General features: G+C 36.6%; 1 protein-coding gene across 2 annotated transcripts in view; it reads left to right on the plus strand.

Moving 5' to 3' along the window:
• The first annotated feature begins 439 nt into the window (after positions 1-439).
• LOC311295121 (uncharacterized protein) overlaps positions 440-23,991 on the plus strand; it is a 56,946-nt gene continuing 33,394 nt past the window's right edge. For both annotated transcript variants that reach the window (XM_084416333.1, XM_084416332.1), the window contains exons 1-4: positions 440-552; positions 5,021-6,094; positions 9,187-9,297; positions 14,853-16,793. In XM_084416333.1, the coding sequence (XP_084272459.1) occupies positions 5,073-6,094; positions 9,187-9,297; positions 14,853-16,793 (3,074 nt within the window). In that variant the 5' untranslated portion in view covers positions 440-552; positions 5,021-5,072. The remainder of the gene's footprint in view (positions 553-5,020; positions 6,095-9,186; positions 9,298-14,852; positions 16,794-23,991) is intronic.

Below are 23,991 nucleotides of genomic sequence, written 5' to 3' on the forward strand. Positions count from 1 at the left end.
CAACGAGAAGTAGGAGTAGTGAGGATAACTAAAAGAAGCACCAAAAAGGAAAATATTTGTAACAAGATTAAGGGTTGGACATACTATGCTGAATAAAACCTTAAAAATAATAAATAAACATCCAACAGGATTATGTGAGCATTGTGGAGTAGAGGAATCAGTAGAACATGTTATTTGTGTTTGTCAAAAGTATACTAATGAACGAGAAATAATGAAAAACTTAGAAAGATGGGAATGGATGAATTAAAGCTTAACAATGTAATTACATATGGACTAGAGAGTTTATTTCTTTATCTCAAGAGAACAGAGCTGATTAAGAGAATTTAGAGTTTTTTATTTATTTATTTTTATGAAATGGGCAAATTCTGGTCTATACTCCAATACAGTAGGTGGCGATAATGCACCTTAATGTTGTGCTACCCGCCATAAAATCGAAGAAGAAGGAGGAGCTGCTGGATGTTTACTCGTCTCACAGTGAAACCGAAAGCAGTCGATGACTGTAAAGACGCCATTTCGGAAGATAGAAAATCAGCAATCGCTTCACATGTGACAGTAAGTTCGTTAAACTTTTCATAACTGTAATATCATAAGAGTATTTGCGTCTCAACAGACCTTATGACGAACTCAAACTCAAACACATGATAAAGTTGAAAGTTACTTTCGTTATCTAGGCCTACTTCACGACACGTCAACTGTAACACTAATAAAATGGCTGAAAATGGTTAAACTTGCACCTAATTTTTCCTTTAATAGGAGAATATAAGTTTAATGTTGAAATCTTTGACTTTAAACAACTTAATTATTTTTATAATCTAGATGTGTTCAGTGACGCAGTAAGACTGGGGAAAGAAAGTGTAGGCCTAGTAGCAGGATAATCTCATAAACGCGTAAAAATAACATCATATCTGCTTAATGCGAGACGAAAAACGGATTGTGAAAAACACCTGCAAGAGTTCAGCAGTGTCATTAAAGTGAAGGTGAATCCAGTGTTTAAACGCTGTGTTTGAAAGTGACACTTCTATTTTTTATGTGATTAAATCCTGCGACTACACTTCCTTTCCCCAGTCTCACTGCGCCACTGAACACATCTAGATTATAAAAATAATATTAGGATTCTACTGCTTCACTACAGATACCTGCATTCACAAAGGGGAAAAGACAGCTGTCAGCATACGAGGTGGAAGAAACTAGAAAAATAGCTAATGTGCGTATTCATATGGAAAGGCTTATTGGATTGGTTAGAAGGAAATATCAGATTTTGCAAAGTAGGGCCGATGCCCATCAAACACATGTCAACAAAAAACAGGCGAGTCACTGACATTGATTGATAAGATTGGAGTTATTTGCTGTGCCTTGTCAAATTTGTCAGAGTCCGTGGTCCCACTGGAGTAAAACTTTACTAAAACTACCAGACCATGGCATATTTGGGTCATGGTAAAAGTAGCCTAATACCTGTGGATAATTTGTCATTTCAGTTTAAAAAGGAACAAAGCCAGTAGTAGTAGTAGTGCACACTAATGCAATAATCGACAAACTATGAAGTAAACTTCTGATAATAATATTCTCCTGTTAAAGGAAAAAGTATACGTTGACTGTAACACTCACAAAATGGTTGAACTTACACTTACACAGGAGAATATCAGTTTAATGTTGAAATTTTCGGTTGAATTTAATGTATTTAATTTTTTTTATATTATAATGTGTGTTCAGTGACCAAACCGTTTGCCATTCATGTCTAGCAATCGGAAATCAAACTGTGCAACACGCCATTCACCAACAAGCGATGGGTAACTCACAAAGCACAATGTTCTTTCCTGTTTTCCCAGCACGATACCATACGGCATAAAGTAAGAGGGTTGAGAATAAGAGGCGGGGCACCAGTCTAACAATTTCTAAGTTAAAGTTCACGCAAGCAGGTATTAATAGACAAGTTGTAGTCAAATATTGATTGTTTATTGCTGAATTAGTAGAACACAATTATATTTGGAACATTAGAATATAGCCTTTTAATCCAATATATTGTTAGGTTTTAACAGTTTAGGTCCCAAGGACGAGATGTTTGAAAGAAGACCCGGAGTCAGAATTATAAAAAATTGAAGAAAAGTTTTACTGAAGATAGTTTGCAGTTTCATCAGCAGAAGTCAGCTTCAAGACTTACACAGGAGTTCGTAGGCCGCCCCGCTTACGGTTACAAAGATCTCAGCAGTTATACCATTTTCAAGGTCTAAGCTATGTCATTGCTTACAGGTTGAATGATTCTCATTGGCCAAGAAATTGATAAACATAGTCATTTTCCACACATACAGATAGACTGAAGCATATCTCCATAGATTATGCAGCTGACACTCGGACCCTGAAGTTCGGCACGTCGTGACCTTCCAGGTTGCAGATTTGGGTTGCTGGATGCCAGCATGTCCCTAACAACAACTCAGTCAATCTCCAATAATGCCAGTGGTTCCTTAACCTGTAAGCAAGAAGACTAACGCACACCGACACACATCTTTTCCAAGGTTGGATTTGGCCAGGCTCTAACTATAAACAGGAGTAGGGCTGGACGATTTTGGAAAATAATCTAATTGCGATTTTTTTTTTACCAATATTGCGATTGCGATTTAATATGCGATTATTTTTTAAGCTCTTTATCTTTTCTATTATTCAACAAAAACAAGCAATAAATCATTGTAAAATAGGGAAGGGAATCTTTAGGCACCTCATGAGCCGATACATTTTTTTTCTTTAATTGATCTTATTAATAAAACTTAAAATATTTAATTACATAATTATAAGTAAGCCTACTTATAATAATTACACATTAAAAAACTAAATTAATACAATTACATGTTAATAATTTTAACAAATATAGCTTCAAAACAAATAACAAAGAGGGAAAAAAATATTACAAGCAATAAACAAAGAGTGCTTTCAGTATTTAAGAGTAGGCTGTCTGAACGTTTTCATCTCTTGAAATTATAAGATGTGTTTGTCCTGTCTGTTTAATAACTGACTGTGTCACATTAATTTCGCGTCATAAAAGCATTTTGCGATGCAAGTACATTTAACCACGTAGACAGAGTCGCTCACAGCCGCATGCTCAAACGCTCTTCGCAAAGCGCACGTGAGTATTTGAAATTGAAAGCAGCTTCTGTCGGTGATTTTCATATTTTTAATATATAAGCCAACTGCATTCCAAGACATGATGCCTTCATTTGTAAGTAAAATACCGGTGGGCTAGACCGCGCACTACAAAAGTAACACGCAGATGCTCGTATCTCATATCTTGTGCAATGAAGCCCGCGAATGTTCTTGGATTTCGCTTCAACTTTTCCGAACTTTATTAAAGATTATTTCTCGTAAGGTTTGAGTGGTGTCGTGTGTGTGTGTGTGTGTGTGTGTGTGTGTGACAGAAGCAAGCAGAATACGGTTGATTATAAAGCACGCGCGTCGTCACGTATCTGTGTTTAAAACTAAGCTCAGACATGAATCTGAAATTAGCCTATGTTAATCGATACAGAATCGGTGGAGAGAATCTATAACACAATATCGTATAAATTAAACATAAACTGTTATTTCCTGTAGCCAGGTCTATATGTGTCGCTTGCCAAGTTGATGCTTCATCTGCAATACAGACTGGTTTACTCTCGCGTGTCACGTGACCAGACTATAATCGCAGCTTTGCGGTTAAAAAAATCGCATTTCATCATATCTCGATATTATCGCAAATGCAATTAATCGTTCAGCCCTAAACAGGAGTCTCGTCTCAAAACATCAAGATAATGCGTTCTTTCTCTCATGATAGGAAACTTTAGTCTTATGGAAAATATAGGCTTAAACTGAGAAATGGTCCCTTAAACTATAGACTTCAATGACCCCTAGGCTAAATGTTTTAAAACGTTGAAGACCTTTCTCAAACACAAAACGGCTTCCAGAAATGAATTAGGGACATGTTTTGTGTTTGAGAAAGGTGTTGAGTTGTTGTTCGAGACATGCTGGCACCCAGCAACCCAAATCTGCTACCTGGAAGGTCACGACGTGCCTAACTTATGGATCCGAGTGTCAACACAGAATCAGTTGCTCTTTTTTTAAATTATTATTAAAAATTAAACTACTCTCATGATTTACTTTTATCTTTGATATTTACAGTAAATGTGCAAATTACTACATGGTCTATTATTTTATCCACTAAATAAATGTCATTAAAATGTGAACATTTTAATTGTTATGGAAAGCCTGTAGAATAGAACTAAAACATGTCCTTGAGAATGTACTGCAGATTTGCTCATTTCACAACTTGACCAGTTTAATATTATACATTAGGCTATATTTGTTTATCACATGCTTCATCATGGCCCATTAAGATAATACAAATATTTAAAGTACATTAATGTGTGCAATTTTGGAAACATACACTGACACAGTGAAAACGAAAGCAGTCGATGACTGTAAAGACGCCATTTCGGAGGATAGAAAATCAGCAATCTCTTCACATGTGACAGTAAGTGCGTTAAACTTTTCATATCTGTAATATCGATCAAATATGTGCGTCTAAACAGACATTATGACAAACTCAAACTGAAATACATGATAAAGTGGAAAGTTACTTTCGTAATACTACACGTCGACTGTAACACTCATTAAATGGCCGAACATGGTTAAACTTACACTTACTTTATTTAACAGGATATAATATAATTATTTAAATAATCTATATTGTAATGTGTGTTTAGTGATGATGACTGGGGAAAGGAAGTGTAGTCGCAGGATAATCACATAAACGCGTAACAATAACATCATATTTACTTAATGCGAGACGAAAAACGGATTGTGAAAAACACTTGCTAGAGTTCAGCAGTGTCATTAAACTGAAGGTAAATCCAGTGTTTAAACGAGGATGCTGTGTTTGAAAGTGGCGACAAAACTGGAGAAAGACTGTTGACGTTAAGTTAAAGGGAAATAAATTCCATTTAAATAAAATGTGACAATTCAGTTGTGTTTTGTGCATGTTTTCTGTGTCCACATACAGGTCTGAAAAGTCTCTCATCAAGGAGGAAGAGAAGGAGCAAACTTCCTGTAAAATGAGTATGTTTGACAAGAGAGAGGAGGAGAACCATACCTTTAAAATGAGTGTGTGTGAGGAGAGCGAGGAGGAGGCTTCTGTTCACACTCAGAGAGCAGCATCTCCAGTATCCAGCTGTGTGTCTATGAAGAGTAACCACTCCATGGGTATTCCCCCTTATCTCAATGATGGACAATCTCCAGGATTCAGTTGTGTGTCTATGAAGAGTAACCACTCCATGGGTATTCCCCCTTATCTCAATGATGGACAATCTCCAGGATTCAGTTGTGTGTCTATGAAGAGTAACCACTCCATGGGTATTCCCCCTTATCTCAGTGATGGACAATCTCCAGGATACAGTTGTGTGTCTATGAAGAGTAACCACTCCATGGGTATTCCCCCTTATCTCAGTGATGGACAATCTCCAGGATTCAGTTGTGTGTCTATGAAGAATAACAACTCCATGGGTATTCCCCCTTATCTCAGTGATGGACAATCTCCAGGATACAGTTGTGTGTCTATGAAGAGTAACAACTCCATGGGTATTCCCCCTTATCTCAGTGATGGACAATCTCCAGGATACAGTTGTGTGTCTATGAAGAGTAACAACTCCATGGGTATTCCCCCTTATCTCAGTGATGGACAATCTCCAGGATACAGTTGTGTGTCTATGAAGAGTAACAACTCCATGGGTATTCCCCCTTATCTCAGTGATGGACAATCTCCAGGATACAGTTGTGTGTCTATGAAGAGTAACAACTCCATGGGTATTCCCCCTTATCTCAGTGATGGACAATCTCCAGGATACAGTTGTGTGTCTATGAAGAGTAACCACTCCATGGGTATTCCCCCTTATCTCAGTGATGGACAATCTCCAGGATACAGTTGTGTGTCTATGAAGAGTAACAACTCCATGGGTATTCCCCCTTATCTCAGTGATGGACAATCTCCAGGATACAGTTGTGTGTCTATGAAGAGTAACAACTCCATGGGTATTCCCCCTTATCTCAGTGATGGACCTGCTGTGACCTCTGACCCTGTGTGAGTATCATGAAGTTCAGGGCTGGTCCAGATTCTGTTGGCGCCCTAGACGAGATATTATATTATATTCATCGCCCCTAAAAACTACAACACCGGCAATAACACACATAAACACAAGTGTGTGTATGCACAAATAGTTGTTAAAATAAAGGGTAAAAAGGCTATATAAAATATGTATCCAAATTGAACATATTTATTAGGGCTGTGACATTAAAAAAAATAACGCAGATTAATCCATTCCGTATTGACCTCTGAACCTGGAGCTGTTCTAGCGACTGCAAAATCTGCAAAATGAAGGAGGGAGACGCGCTGGCGCTGCCTGGATCATTGAACATTTACTTATAAAAAAACAGCCCGCATTTCAACGTTGATTCACCGGTGAACGTAAGGGACCAAGGTCGAATCAATGTTGGATTAGGTTTCGATTGTGCAAAACGAATCAACGTTGAAATCGTGACGTTGTTTCACCGTTGATGTCGTGACGTTGTTTCATTGTTGATTTCGTGACGTTGTTTCACCGTCTCTTCTTTGAATAAAGATTGTATGTCGACGTTGAACCAATGTTGAATTATGCTTCGGTTTTGCAAATTGAATCAACGTTGATATCGTGACATTGTTTCACCGTCTTACCTTTCATCATGGGATAATACTTGTACATTAAATTACAACCTAGTTTGCAGTTGGAACATGAGTCATGACAATGCTGACTGAATTTGTGATTAACTGTACAGTGTACAGTAAAATATTGTTAACTGTCAAATTACTTGCAGCAATGGCTTAATTAAACACATTTAATACAAATATAACACATGCTCAAGATTGTAAAAGTTTTATTCTGAAAAAACAAAAGTCTAAAAATACTTTCTAAAACAGATGAAAAACATCTCAAACTTTAAATTGCAGCATTTTCGAAGTAATGTTAAAAACCTGTAAAGCAAGTGTAAATAATGTTTATAATTTAATGTTTAATATTAAATGTATAATTTAATAATGTTCAATAATTTAATAATGTTCAATTGTATTGTATTGATTATTTGCTAGGCACAATTATTTCAATGCTCACCCTTTGAACATTTGAACATTATTTCAATAACATGTTCAACACAATTATTTTTAATTGATTGACAGCCCTAATTTATATGCAATTAAAATGCGATTAATTTCTATTAATTAATTACAAAGCCTCTAATTAATTAGATAAATTTTTTTAATCGAGTCCCGGCCCTAATATTTATAGATGATAGTCTTGGAATCCAGATAACTAGTTAGTCTCATTAACCTCATTCGCCTCTTACCTGGCGACCCTATTCTTAAACATAGACTGGAAAATTACATATCCAGACTTAAGTGGTTGCTGACCTTAATGTGCTGCTTCACATTGATTTTTATTTTCTATTAATATAAAACCTGTGCCTGGGCACCTAAAACTGCAATTCAAAGCAGTAAATCCAACCAAGTGTTCTTTCAAATTTGTCCCTGTGGTAGATTTTCCCCCAAACCTAACTACGTACCTGGGTCTCATCTACAATCGACATCCCCTATCTCTTACTTGTTCCCCTAACTAACTTGGTTCCTTTACTATAACTTGCTCCCCTATCTGAATTGCTGCACAGAAATAATAAACCAACAGACTTCAGCAAATGTCCTTTAAATGCTTTAATCACGGCCGGGAGAGTTCTCAGAGCAGTTCTCCAGAGAATCTCCCCCAAGAAGAAGAATACATCATGGGCGGAGGATCTCAGACAAATTTCAGAGAGAATCCCACCAGCAAATGGAATACATCAGGTTTTATAGGCTAAAGACAGACACAACAAATAAGATCAAGTGACTAACTCATGACTTAACTAACGTCATCTTCAATCAATATGATTGGTTCAATTGGTAAAGCAAACCAAATCCATCACATCCCAAACTATCAGTATGCTCTGGGAGTTTTAGGTGCAGTAGCCAATATGGCCGCTATGTGACATTCAAACTCCATTTGGTGATTTAAAAACTTGAAGGGATTTAATTTCATGAATGCTTTGGACTACTGGCCTCTTTTGATAAAAGACACATGATTTTATTGCTGAAGTGAAAGCAAGCAACAACAGAAGTAAAAAAGTTTTACACTGAATTACATTAAATGTAAATAAAATGAAAAAGTTTCCACTAGTGCTCTGTCCCAGTTAAAATATTCTAAAGTAGCTCCTCAAAATATGAAATATGTTTAAATATGTTTTAAAAAGTAGACATAAATAAATAAAAAACTATGACTGACAAAAGGCATCGACATTGAAAGTCAACTTATTACAATTAATTGACTAATTCACCTTTAATAAATGAAGAGTTTATTTGCAAAAACTGATAAAACGGCATGTTTAATAATAATGAACTGACTGCTGTGTGTTATCCTCCACATATAGCACATTCTGAGCCCTAAACGCGTTTTGTCACAAAAGCCGGTATTGTCCATTCTCAAGGCATCGCAAGTTTACAGCAGAAACCGACAAGCACTCTTGTTGTTTGTGAACACAACCCGATAAGTTGTGAACACAACCCGATAAGTCGTTTTAGCGCACAGTATTCAGGTCAGGTGACAAGGCTGCTAGTCACTTTCTCAGCTTTTTGCTCAGAATGTTGCTTGCTTCATGAAATTTACCCACTGTAACGGGTGCACAAGGATAAGGCCAGGGCAAATCTAAATGCTTAAGCAGATTTAATAACAAAAGGCAAAACATAAACAATCCAGACCCGAGATCAAGGCATGTTATAAACCAGGAACATACGAAAACCCCAGGTAAACTACACTACTAACAATGACTCATACAAACTAACTGAAAAGCAAATGGTCTGTTCTTTCTTATGATATATTGCATCAGTTTGTTATTCATACAACAACATATTCGGTGGGCCATGATATCTTTGTGAAAATTATCAAAAACGCACATTATACCCCGGTGTGCTTTTAACCCCATTTACCCGACCATTAATAAAACATGTTTTCTCTCTAAAACTATGCATAATACACATACTGCTCTATAAACTACAGTATTGTTGGCCAAAAAATCTGCAAAGAAACAATTTAAAATATTTCTGTTTTTTTTTCTCAGTATCAACAACAGGAAGAAAAAGAGAGCTGCTTCTTCAGAATCCAACTGTGAGTCCATGAAGAGGCAAGAGCCCCCAAAATTCAGTGATGAAGCAGTGACCTTTGACCCTGTGTGAGTATCATCATGTAGAGTGAGAGACACATGGACACAGAATGCACAAAGGTTCAGAACTTTAACATGTATAACAAGTAACAAGTGGAATTCAAGATGCAAAGAAAGGAATCCTTTCACTTTGTTAAAGTGTCTTAAATAGTGTTTTCTTACGCTTCTGTCTGTCATTTCTTTGTTAGATCTACATTTACACTGGAATGTGTTGCATCAGTGTTATATTGACAGTAGTGGTGGGGGAAAAATTTAATATAATATTAATATAATATAATATAAGGGGGAATATAATTTTGCGCACGCAATTATATCGATACTGTAGTGCAAAGTATTGCAATATTTAATTATAATATTATCTGTTTTACTTTCGGGCTATTCACCTTATTCCGCCTCGCCCACTTTTACTTCTGTCCAGTACTTCCGTTTTAAACCAACTTCCGGTTTAGCGGACCCTCATTCAATTTCGAGGAGAACTGCAGAGAAGTCTCACTGATAAAATGTCACATAAGATAAGCTAATTTGTGCCAAATGTGCTATGTACGTGTGTACCAACAGCACAGCAATGCACTGTTTCTCGGGGTAATTTTTAAACGACTTTTAGGTGTTTATATGACCCGTCTGCCTGTCTGATAGCAGCCCGGCCGATGTGTAGTGTTTAGCCTACATTAGCCACAAACATCTAATGTTGTAATGGTCTCACTACAGGACACATACACATGCTATACCTTGTTTGAAAGCTATGGTCCTCTAGAATTCAGTCGCTGGATTTATTTTACAGCCATTACTTGTGTTAGAGATCAAAGCATAAGAAATTGCAGCTAGCAGTTAGCTAAGCTAACGTTACCCTCTTGTTCATCTAGTTGAGGCTCTACTTTCTTTCTACACCAGTTCGTGGCTATTTTTTTCTCATCTGTTGGCTATACACTGCAAATGTATCTGGTGATTAAGCAAACAAACTGTGGTGTAATAATGTTTCAAACTTTACATGTAGTTTGTGCACATCTTCATAACTAAGTAATAGCTATTAGAAAGACACAGCTATTAAATAATTTGATTGTGGCATTGTTTCAAAAGCTTCAAGTGAAATGTACTTTAGTACGTTGCAGCAGTTGTTAACCCTCTGGGGACCAAGCTGTTTTTGGGGTCCTTGAGATGTTCTGACATGCTCTGACATTTGTGCTTTTTTCAGTTATTTATAAACATGTTAATGGCAAAGGTGTAAATTCACTCTATATAGCACAAACAGGGCTACCATAATATGCGAGCAACGTGTATGTAGATGTTTGTATTTTTAAGAGAATAATGTTTATGCGTGGTTATTGGAAAAAATTTAAATGAAAGTTGCTGAATTAAGACCACAAAACACATATTAAATATGTGTCCACAAGACTTTTGACTAATTGATGTTGTCCCTTTGAGTTCTAGCTTCAAAATTATGTGAAAATAGTCTTGCTTTATCGTTCACAAAAAAAAAAATACATTGATTTAAATGGTGTAAAACAGGTTTTGCTTGGAAAGCCAATATGCGAGGGGGAGGAGTAGTTTACACCTTAAATTACAAGGTCCCACCCACTCTGCATAATGACTCTGCATAATTAGCCATTCATTCAGGTGTGACACTGACTGAGCCACAATGCAAGGACAAAATATGTATTTAGAAGAAGACTTATATTGACCATTTAAGATTTCGCTTACATCTATCTTGTAAATATGTTTTGCTATTTTATTAAAAATGTTACAATTACAACAATAATTACAATTTCAACAATATTTCAAGTGTACTCTTTCTTTGTAAAAAAGAAAAAGAAAAAAGATTATAGGCCTACATTTTATCATATGTATTTATTAGTTTGAATATAGCAAATATATATATATATATATATATAATATATATAAATATATATAATATATATAAATAATATAGTTATATATAGTTATATATAGTTATATATATATATATATATATATATATATATATATATATATATATATATATATATATATATATATATATATATATATATGCTTTGATGTGGCAGTATATTCTACAGTAGCCTAAAAACTGTACCCAAATCTAGTCAACAAGTGACTGACTGTAACGTTGTTTTTATGAAATATTAGGGCATATAAATGCTAATTTGCAGTTTAATACGTTGCTTATACAAATACATTTTATTTCAACATATTCCAGTCGATTTTTACTCATCTCAGTAGGCTATAGCAAAGCAGTTTATTCTTTCACACACAGACGCGCGATTCATATTTAGGCTAAACAGTCTTTACAAATATGTACCCTTCATTCATCTCACAGAAAGGCGAGTCATATTCTAGAAATGCGATTCATCTTTTTGCGGTTTGCATAGGCCTCTAACGTTATTCCATAACGTTATTCCACACTTGAGAAAAGAAAACAGCCTACCTCACTCCTCAGCGGGATCTGCTCCTCATATCAGAGGAAACTTTTCTCCATAAACTTTTCTCCATAAGGTAGGCTATTATGCCTCACTCGATTGCGACGCGCTTTGTTTACAGCTGATGTGGGGGCGTTTCACAGACTGAAATGGTTCTCAGAATTTGCATTTGAATAGCACGCGCTCTCCGGGGAGTGGTCAAATTACTTTTGAATGGCTCGTAATGAGCTCGACTGGAGTCGCTCTCTTTTTGTACAGATTACAGAAGCTGAGAATATTTGTTTTTTATATAAATTACTTCATTTAAAAGCTGCGATCTCAAGCTTTATGCCCGTGGGTCTGTTTGCCTGTTTGACTGAATTTTCGCGGAGTTATAGATCATTTTCGAACGCGTTTCAAATGGGAGTTTACTGACAGAGAGAAGGCAGAAATCGCATCATGTTAATATTTCTTTATTTGTCAAAAAGCAAAACACTTTATTTTTATTGTGAGTATACAGAAAAAAAATAGAAACTGAACAGGATCGATTGATGTATTACACGAAAATGAAAGATCAAAATTAACAGAGCATTTAGTGTTTATTTTCATTGCTAAAAAAAAAAACGAGCAAAACGCGCGGGCGCGTTTTTGGTCCCCAGAGGGTTAATAACCATAGGCCAACGCATTTGGCTATAATATTATAGTCTATCTACTACTTATATCAAGACAGATAACAGATTGGACCAGGGCAAACAAAGCGCTAAGTAGCTAAACCAGGAAGTGAGATTACGCGGATGGCGCCACCCAGTGCTACTTCCAGAATAAGGTGAATAGGGCTGTGACGGTGGGAGTTTTTTACCACCGCGTTGGTGCGTGGTTGGGGGGTTTTGAAATAAAAAAATGTAGTGTTGAGCAAAAAGTGTTTTTTTGAGCAATTCCGTCAAAGATAAAACACACTAAAGAGTAAAGCATTGAAATAAATATCAGTAAATATTGGCAAATTAAATCATATAAAAAAGTTAAATCTATAAAAAAAATAATTTAAAAAAGACGCGTGATACAGCCTACCGCTCTGCACTTTGAGAGGGATGTGGGACACGAGCAGGAAAGAGACCATTAATCTCTTTTCTGATATCTTCATATTTTCTAGGCTACTTGTTGTAAAAGGTGTGAAGAGTGAATTTTATCTTCCACAAGGGCAAGACATTTAGGTTATGTTTGATATTGCGCTGCAAGAGAAAGCCAAACTAAATCACCCGCGTGTGTGAAACGCTCTTTACAAATAAACTTGACACACCACATGTCTAATAACAAGCACAAACTGTGTTAAAAAGAATTTGCCGTACAAGAAAAAATGTAGGCTATCTGTCCTATATATAGTATCCTTTATACTTCACAGTAAAGCATATGAAAATAATAGGCCTAAATAAAAGCGAACCAAGGAAGAAACGTTTATAATCCTCTTCGAAAATGGGTGAGACTTGAGTGAAGATTTGGGAAAAGAAATAATTGAGATTCCATGCAGGGATGAGTCACGATTTTTTTATATTCTAGTAGTTTATTTAATTATAGAATATCAAATAGGTTGTGCGATTATTCTCTAAAATAAAATCTCCATGTTTTCAGTGCTGATGCGGTGGTGACGCGTTCATGTAACCGGTGTGTGACGCTGCCAATAACGCACACAACAGCTGTCACAAAGAACCGGCAAAAGTAATGATTATGAATGTGTCAAATATAGCAAGGAGACATTTTAATTGTTTATTAAAAAAACTAGTGTTTTCTGTGTCAGTGTCGGCTGCAAAGATGAAGTTGACGATGCTGACTCGTCATCTTTGCAGTGAACGCGCCTATAGAGAGAAATTAACACTTCATACGGAATAGCCTACATAGGCCTAAGCATAGAGTAGGCTAGTCGGTTTCTTTTCGTTTTGAATTGTTTAGTTTAAAAGTAGACAATTCAAGCTTTCTATATGGAATAACTAATGGAATATTGTTAAATTCGCTGATAATTGGGTGACCAGATCGCAAACCAGAATTCAAAGCCGACAAGCTTAAATTTATGGGCTCACGCACAACTCTCTCATTCGTCATGAATCCAAACGTTTCCATGGCTGCGATGCAACATTTAATTGCTAACCTATTTTTTTCTTTTGTAAACAAAGCTTTGTGCTTCACTCGTGTCATAATATTCATGTAAAACAGCATTCACATACAAGAATAAGGTCTTTCCTGAATGTTCAAGGACAAGGTTTTTGCACAACCCTTCTAAGTTTTTGCACTTCTATTAATGTGTAGAAGATAATGTTCACAGAATTAAATGTGACATTTGAAGTGAGTTGAGCAGTCTTATTTTCCTCATTTTTTGTAATGCCTTTAAATAAGATGGGGGACATGAATCGCAATACATCGCAGAATCGAATCGCAATACATCGCAGAATCAAATCGCAATACTTGCTGTATCGCAGTATGTTAAGAATCGCAATAATATTGAATCATGGCCCAAACATCGCGATACTATCGAATCGTCACATTTTTGCCAATTCCCACCCCTAATTGACAGTTATCTTTTAAATTAGTGATGCACTGAAATGATCAATCTTGAAAAAAACTGAAACAAGAAAATTCTGGCTAGGAATAAATAAAATCAGTGGATCCCAATCTGGTTATTGTGACGAATGGCTAAGGGTGCCAGAATTTTTTTTATATCAATATATAAATGTATGTTTTGTAAGGAAAATCTGATCGATCTGCCATAAATCAGCAAATAATAATTTCCTGACACTTTTAAAAATCAGGAATCAAGATAAAAGGAAATCTGTGATCAGTATAAAATCTGTGATTTTCTATTTCTAAAGGAAAGGTGGCAGGTTCTTTAGATATAAAATATTCTTTGACTTTTCACATGCCTGACTTGTGGCAAAGGGGACTTTAATGTGCAACTAGGAAATGCAGTGTTTACAGTCTCTGTCATCTGTCGCCATTTACATGTAAATTAATTTCATGAAATCATATCACACCACAATAGATAGAAATTTGTCTAAGAGGGCAAACACTTGTTTCTACATGTTGTATGATTTTCATATTAAACATATTAAAATAATTGTTCTTTGTTCACAAATATATTTTCTGTTTGTTTTTGTGTCTCTGTTCTTCTTAATGTGTTTTCAGTGGTGGGAGAGCTGACCAGATCAGAGATGTGTCCTGTCAGACCAGCACATCCTCCTCCTGTCAGAAACACATCAGTCATCATGACACAGAAGCAGCCCTGCAGCTCGATTCTCACCAGCCAGTGCATGATGATCTGCAGAGAGTCAAAGACCAGCACAAAACCAGCATGAAGAACAAGTATGAGAGCTTATTTGAGGGAATCAAACTACAAGAGAATCAGACCCTCCTGAACAGGATTTACACACAGCTGTACATCATAGAGGGAGAGAGTGAAGGGGTGAATGAAGAACATGAGGTGCTACAGATGGAGAAAAGTTACAAGACCCTCCAAGACACTCCAATCAACTGCAATGGCATCTTTGATCCTTCTCCTGAACTAGGATATGAGGAGAAGAGAAGAGAGAAGAAAGACAAAATCAAGACTGTTCTTACTAAAGGCATCGCTGGAATTGGAAAAACCGTCTCTGTGCAGAAGTTCATTCTGGACTGGGCTGAGGGAAAAGCCAATCAGGGTGTAGATTTCATATTTGTGCTTCCATTTAGAGAGCTGAACTTGATTAAAGATCATCAGTACAGTCTTCACAGACTTCTGCTGGACTTTCATCCTGAACTTCAAGATCTGGACTCAAAGATTTATGATGAATGTACAGTTGTGTTCATCTTTGATGGTCTGGATGAAAGCAGAATTACACTGATGTTTTCAGACAGTGAGAAAGTTTCTGATGTGACTGAGTCTTCATCAGTGGGTGTGTTGATGTCAAACCTCATGAAAGGAGATCTGCTTCCCTCTGCTCTCATCTGGATCACCACCAGACCAGCAGCAGCCAATCAGATACCCTCCAAATACATCAACCGTGTGACAGAAATTCAGGGATTCAATGACCCTCAGAAGGAGGAATATTTCAGGAAGAGAATCAGTGATGAGGATCAAGCCAACAAAATCATCTCACACATCAGAAGAGCAAGAAGCCTCCACATCATGTGCCACATACCCGTCTTCTGCTGGATCTCAGCCACTGTGCTTCAAAACATCCTGAAACAAGATCTCAGTGCAGAAATCCCTCAAACCCTGACTGAAATGTACATACACTTCCTCCTCATTCAAACTAGCATGAGGAACCAGAAGTATGAAGAGAGAGATCCAGAGAAACTCCTGCAGCCCAACAGAGAAGTGATTGTGAAACTTGCTGAACTGGCTTTCAATCAGTTGATGAAGGGCAATGTGATGTTTTATGAGGAGGACCTGATTGAGAGTGGCATAGACGTCACTGACGCCTCAGTGTATTCTGGTATTTGCACTGAGATCTTTAGGGAGGAATCTGTGATTTATCACAGGAAGGTTTACAGCTTTTTACATCTGAGCTTTCAGGAGTTTTTTGCAGCACTGTATGTGTTTCTCTGCTATTTACACAAAAATAGCGAAGTTCTGAAAATGTTCCTCACAGGAAAGTCCAAAACTGAGTGTGGAAATGTTCCTCTGGATGTGTTTCTGAAGGGAGCAATGAATAAAGCCTTGAAGAGTAAAAATGGACACCTGGATCTTCTACTTCGATTCCTTCATGGCATCTCGCTGGAGTACAATCAGAGGCTCTTACAGGATCTGCTGATTCACACAGAGACCAACCCAGAGAGCATCAAGAAAATAATCCAAAACCTCAAACGAGGTCAAAAAAACAATGTTAGCCCTGAAAGATGGATGAATCTGTCGCATTGCTTGATTGAGATGAAGAATAATTCTATTGTTGAAGAAATGCAGGTTTTTTTAAAATCTGGAACACATGACAAACGTCTTTCTCTTGCACAATGTTCAACTTTGGCAAACATGATCCTGATGTCAGAGGAGGTGATGGATAAGTTTGACCTTAAAAAGTACAAGATCATATCATCACAAGAGGGTCGAAGCAGACTGTTACCTGCTCTGAGGAACTGCAGAAAAGCTCTGTGAGTGTGAAAATATGAACATATCAACTGATTTGAAATATGAACATAATACCCCCATAATTATAGATTTTCTTCTGGTAAATGCACTAATGACCATAGAAGGAGAATAAAAAAATTAAAAAATGTGCACACACCCATTCACATTAAAAGGATACTACACTTTAAAATTAAAATTCTGTCATCATTTACTCACCCTCATGTTGTTTCAAACCTGTATGAATTTCTTTCTTCTGCTGAACAAAGAGGAAGATATTTAGAAGAATGTCAATAACCAGACACTTTTTGGTACCATTGACATCCATAGTATATTTTTTTTTCCTTCGAGGAAATGGTAGTCAATGGTACCAAAAACTGTCTGGTTACTGACAATCTTCTAAATATCTTCCTTCCTGTTCAGCAGAAGAAAGAAATTCATACAGGTTTGAAACAACATGAGGGTGAGTATATGATGACAGAATTTTCATTTTAAAGTGGAGTATCCCTTTAAGGGAGTGAATAGCGACCAGCATAAAGCAAAAAAAAAAAAGAGACACAAGTATCACAGAATGTTCCCATGCAACACGTGTCATATATTTAAAGTGTTCTTGGGGGTATATGACAGTATTTGGTGAAAAACAACCCAAAATTTAATTTGTTACTTAACAAAAGTGTGACTGCATTCATGAGACTCAATTAGTGCTGCCGTTCACTCCGACTTGCCCAAAAAAGCAGACAAGTGAGAAATCAAGATTATAAAAAAATAAAAAAACATAATTGGGGTTGGAACGACAGTGATGATAAGCTTGTTTCTTCTATTTGCTGCACGTTGAAGCTGGACGTGTGTTTGGTTCCACACTGTCTTGCTCTGTCAGAGCCAGTCATTAATGGCCAGTACCTCAGAGGGTTCCCTTGACCAGGGAAAAAGAGGTGTTTGAAATCCCAGGACACATTGGAAAGGGGTAATGCCAGTGGAGGGTTTCTGAAGGGAATTTTGAGCATATTCAGCCCAGCGTAAGAAGCTGCTCCATTCCGACTGATTCTGCTGACAGTACAATCTAAGAAACCTTGTGAGTTCTGGGTTTAGGCTTTCGCTTTGACCGTTCGATTGTGAGTGATAAGTGATGTGATGGCAAGGCAAGGCAAGGCAAGTTTATTTATATAGCACATTTCATACACTTTGGCAATTCAAACTGCTTTACATACAGTGGAATATAAATAATCACAAAATAAAAGCAAGGAAAATTCAAATAGTTATTCAAAAGATTTACATAGAAAGGAATTATAATAATCACACTATAGCAATTCCTTAGAAAGCCTTAGAAAAACATTCAATGACTGTAGTATATTGGTGTTCCTCTGGGAGGCCAGGAGATCAGTGACAAAATCAATAGCAATGTGTAATCAAGGTTGTTGAGGAATGGGTTGTGGCTGTCTTATGTAGGTTTTTTTATATGGTCTTTTTGGACTGTAAAGGTAAGAATGAAAACGTCTCTTCTTCACTCCAATTGGCAGAGGTGTGGACTCGAGTCATGTGACTTGGACTCGAGTCAGACTCGAGTCATGAATTTGATGACTTCAGACTCGACTCGACAAAATGTACAAAGACTTGCAACTCGACTTGGACTTTAACATCAATGACTCGTGACTTCACTTGGACTTGCGCCTTTTGACTCGAGAAGACTTGCTACTTCCCATGAAAACTGGGGGAAAAAATGTCCACATGGCCGCGCCGCTCTGTTTATCTGCATCTGTGAAAAAAATGTGCACCACCTGTATGCATGAAGCGAGCGCGCGCGCTGCCTGCACGACATCCAATCACTGTAGTCCCACGTTGTTTTGATTCGACAGCATCTACCCATTTCACGTTTGCAGTGCGTATGCGCCAGCGGGTGCGTATTTTTTTCCGTACCCATGTTAACAGGTTAGAGCTTTCACACTGCACGCGGTTGCAGTCCGTCGATCCGTTCCAGGTGCGGTGCGTATACAGCAGTGCCGCGATCGTTTCCGCACCGAGTCTATTTCTGCTGTGCTGCACATGTGCTGCACGCGCTGAATTAAAGTGACAGCGCATGTTTCGTGGTCAACATGAACACAGATTGACCTAAAAATTTAGTAATTTCACCATAAATGCGATTAATTAAATAAAATGTAGTAATCTCACCATAAATGTATTTAATTAAATACTATTTTCACTTTAAGACCAGGGTAAAGCAAGGAAAACTACAATTTACCTCAACAAGGCGACATAATGAACAAATCTCGTCTCATTCGTGGAGGTGGAAAAACATGTTCCTTGTGACATGCAAGATTTATTGTATTAGTTTAAATATAAAATAAAAGGCATGAGAGTCGGCTGTTTTTTTATATAAGTAGCCTAGGCTACATGGTTAAATATTTGACCAATTGCTTTAGGAACTTAATATAAGTAGAAGTAATGCATTGAATAATAGGCCTACGTTGTTTAAATTGTGTTTAAACGTGCATACGTCTATTAAAGAGTGTATATGTGTACAAAGAGAATCGCAATGCTGAGACGTAAGACCGGGGTAGCCTAAATCAAGGGAAAATACATATTTTAACAAGGCAACATAACACTCGTCTCATTCGTGGAGGTGGAAAAACAAGTTCTTTGTGACATGCGAGATTTATTGTATAAAGATTTAAATTATGCAAAAGAAAGAGTATGAATCTGCTGTTTTTGTCAATTTTAAGTTTTAATTTAAAATGTAGGCTATGCGATTTTAATATAAGTAGCCTACATGGTTAAATATTTTACCACTTGTTTGAGCAACTTAATATATAATTATATAAGAGTAATGCATTAAATAATACGTTGTTTAAATTGTATTTAAATGTGAATACGTCTATTAAAGAGTGCATACATTTGTACAAAGAGAATCGCAATGCTGACAAATTTTTTTTTTTTAAATAAAAGATGCTAATAACTTCTGGATTTGAAATACAAATAGTGAGTATGTATTTGTGGTACAGCCGCGGATCACGCACTGCAAACGCAGCATATGTGAAAGCACTATTGCGCGTGCTGGTCTTGCACCGCATACGCACTGCAACACGCATTCCAATTATATTATCAGTAGGGGTGTGCATTGGCACTGCCCTCACGATTCGATTCGATTACGATTCACCAGGTAATGATTCGATTCAATTCGATTCTACGATGCATTGCGATGCATCAAAATTCTACTGCACACAACAAGGCAAAATTTTCATCAGTCATGAGGCAATACAAGCAGTCAGATATTGAACAACAGATTTTATTGGCTGCTATGTGTATATTATCACTCTCCTGTATCTTTGACATAAATGTCATTAAATAAAATAAAATTGAATGGTAAATCCTACATTGGATATGGCATTTTCAAACCTGAAAAAGAAAGCATAAATCACTGCTTTCAGTGCTTTGAATGAGAAATGCTTCTCTTCTCTCTGCTTGAGAACCATTTGAAATTAAATTTCAACTTTATTGTCCAACTCAAGGCCAGAAAATAAACAGTGTAGGGTGTAACGGTTCACAAAATTCATGGTTCGGTTCAATACGATACACTTGTGTCACGGTTCGGTACGTTTTCGATACAGCAAAAAGAAAGAAATGCCAGAGAAATTTCCTTGATTATTCTTTTTTTTAATTCTTTTTTTATTAGAACTAACATCATAAAGTATGACTTTTTTTTTTTCTTTGAGCAATGATGGAGCTATAATTGACTCTTCTTATGAGCATATAAAACAAAACAGCTCCTTGGAAAAAATTAAATGTAATATTTTGTGCTTATAAACAAATGTTTATTTTAGTTCAGATTAACATTTGAGGGCAGCAATGTTATTCATAATGTCGAAATAAATCCGACATAACGTTACTTGAAAGCATTATAGCCTACTATTCCTGCCAAACTTCCAAAGTTGCAGTTAGTGTTACTACAGTAAATCCATGGTGAATATTGCAGATCTGGTGGACACTGGATAGTTCATTCATGTCACAATGTTTCTTCCTGGTTTCCACGTCAGCGCTGTTTGATCCGTTAATAACGGAGAAATGTGAATGTTTCTAACTAGATCTCGCAGCGATGTTATTACTTTAGTGGCGAGTTCAAATGCTTTCTTTACTGGATCTCTTAGCGTTGTGTAGTACAAGATCGGCTCGCGCTGCGTTGGTCCAAACTGATAAACAGTCCGTCACGAGTAGCTCAGTTTCGTTCCGCTTACTTTGCGTTTGCCATTTGATGTTGTGGTCGCGCCAGCGTCTACATTATGAGCGCGCTCGCGACGCGCTTACATTTGAAATAACCGTTCGGTTTGAAAATGCGTGCCTTGTACCGAACGGTTTAGTAAGAATACTCATACCGTTACACCCCTAAAACAGTGACATAATCGATTATGGCACTTTGCCGCATCGATGCTGAATCGTGCATGCCCCGCATAAAATTCGCATCGCCGAATCGATTATTGTTGACACCACTAATTATCAGGTTGGTCCAGTTTTTCAGAAGTGATCATTTTGAGGAGTGAGGATTTTATTGATGACATGTTTAAAAAGGTTTAGGCTAAAACGACCCATGTCTATTTGAAAGTTAAACTGTTTTGCAATATGAGGTTAATACAATACAGGACTGAAGCTGCATGCTGTGCATTGTTCTAGTGCAATATGCTGTTGAAATACAAGCATTTTTTGTGAAAATTAAATTTTCTGTTTTTTACTGTATTTGATTATAAATCAAAGTATAAAAAGAGGTTTAAATAAATACAAATCTTACAGACGTACATGATTTGTATAAATTTTATTTCTGTGGTAAGAGGACTTGAAATGACTCAAAACTAAAATGGTAGGACTTTGGACTCGACTTGAGACTTGTTGGCTTTGACTTTTGACTCGACTCGGGACTTGCCTCATCTTTGACTCGACTTGACTCGGGACTCGAGGGCAAAGACTTGAGACTTACTTGTGACTTGCATAACAATGACTTTGTCCCACCTCTGCCAATTGGTGAGTTTTCTGTTGCCGTTTGAAATGTTTCCCATCAAACGCTGAAACAACTGTTTATACAATTTCTGTGACTGTCCAACGCATGTTAACATGAGGCACTTGATTGGCTGTCCGTTGCTAAGCATCTAGCCGCAAAACTCTAACACTGTATCGTTTCTTACTGTGCAAGTTTGGCACCGCAATGCGGGATTAACAGCACAAAAGCGACTCTAATCCTACTCCGGACCAGGGTTTCACTACTCTGTGTAAGAAGTGGTGCTAATCCCACTTCTAACTTACAAATGTGAAACGTTCCTTTACCCAGGGTTAAAAGCAGGGTTTAGAACCACTATAATCAGAGGTTAATTGCAGCAATGTGTATTATGAAAATTGGAATAAAAATAAAATTGAAAAATAAATAACAGAGATTCAGGCTGATTCAAGGTCCCTTCCTGATCCTGTTCCTTTCAAGTGATCCTAAATTATCAGGTGTCTTTAAAAATGGTCCGAAACTAGTTTTTAAACGTCAAAACAATCTTCGTGACTTGCTTGTAAAATCTGAATATCCTTCACGTATAAAACAATGCATTCCTACTCTTCCTCCAGGTAATTACAGGTGTGGTAATTGCGCCCAGTGTGCTTTTACACACAAATGTAAATCTTTTAGTCATCCACGCACTGGTCGTAATATTCCGATACGGGGTACTATTACCTGTGCTTCCACTCATGTGATTTATTTAATCCGTTGTCCTTGTGGTCTTGCATACGTGGGTAAAACGTCCAGACAATTGCGTACTCGCATTAGTGAACATCGTAGCAACATTAGGACTGGAGATATGCGTAGTCCTATAGCATCTCATTTTAGACAAGTAGGTCATAATGTCAGCGTCTTGCAATATATCGGTATCGAAAAGGTCATAAAACCCTCAAGAGGAGGAGATTATGAGAAGAAATTATTACAAAGGGAATGTTTTTGGATCTACACCTTAAATACTTTGTCACCTTCAGGATTGAATGAGGATTTTGATATTAAGCCTTTTTTATAGTGACTTATTTTATCTGTTGACACTAATTTTCCCCCTTGTTTTTTTTGTTTTTTTTTTCACTATTTCTTTAGTGAATAGACTTAATTATTATTATAGTTTATTATTAATTATTATTATTATTATTATTATTATTATTTTTTTTTTTATATATATATATTTTTTTTTTTCTTACTATTTCTTTAGTGAATAGACTTAATTATTATTATATTTTATTATATATATATATATATATATATATATATATATATATATATATATATATTAGGGGTGGAGCCGAACCCGAATACGGTATTCGGAAAGCACAAATAATGTGTTTTTTACGAATACTTATTTCGAACAAATACTTTTAAAAATATTTGTATTCGGGAACAAGAAAAACTTTATATCAAAAAGCTGCGTTTCCTCATGAGACATGGCGACCGGCGGTGCTGCTGATGTGGTGGCTGAAATATTTTGGATTAGGCTAATGTCACGTTGTCATAAGGGGTAGTTCACATAGCGTGTTTTTTGCGCGTGCAGAATTCAAATGTAGGCGCGCGGCAAGCGCGCTTATAATAGAAGCGAGCGGCGCGCTGCATAGCAACGACAGACGCCACGGGAGGGCAAGCGCTTGTGGAAAGGAGAAAGCGTGCGAATTGCGCTCTTCATGATTACGAAGTATCAGCAAAGAATTAATTGATTTCTAGCCCTTGCATTAGCTTTAGATATATTTATGGAGATGAGAAATGAAATAAAAAAACCGTCATTTTGTCATTAATATCAGTCCGTCAGAAAAGCAGTTCTAGGCTTATTCTTGGCTGGATAACTCTTAGCAGGTTTAAAAAGCTCTTTTAAAATTAAATATGAATGCAGTTTTGGATTAAATATAAGTACAGTCAAGTCAAATAAAACATGTTTTATCTCCTGTTTGGTAACACTACAATAAGATACCATTCATTAACATTACTTAATGCGCATCTAACATCAACACATTGAGTGAACAATATATTTTTACAACATTAATTAATGTTTGTGAATGTTATTTAATACAAACACTTGATTGGTCATGTTTGTTCACTTCATTCATTGTGCATTAAATAATGTTAACATAAATAATGTTAACTTTTGATTTTAAAAATGTATTTTTAAATGAACCCCAAGGAGAATAATTGCGACAGTATATAGCCTAACTATTGTTTATTGTTAGGTCATTTTA

Source organism: Rutilus rutilus (assembly GCF_951802725.1).
Source record: "Rutilus rutilus genome assembly, chromosome: 1".
Taxonomy (NCBI): Eukaryota; Metazoa; Chordata; class Actinopteri; order Cypriniformes; family Leuciscidae; genus Rutilus; species Rutilus rutilus.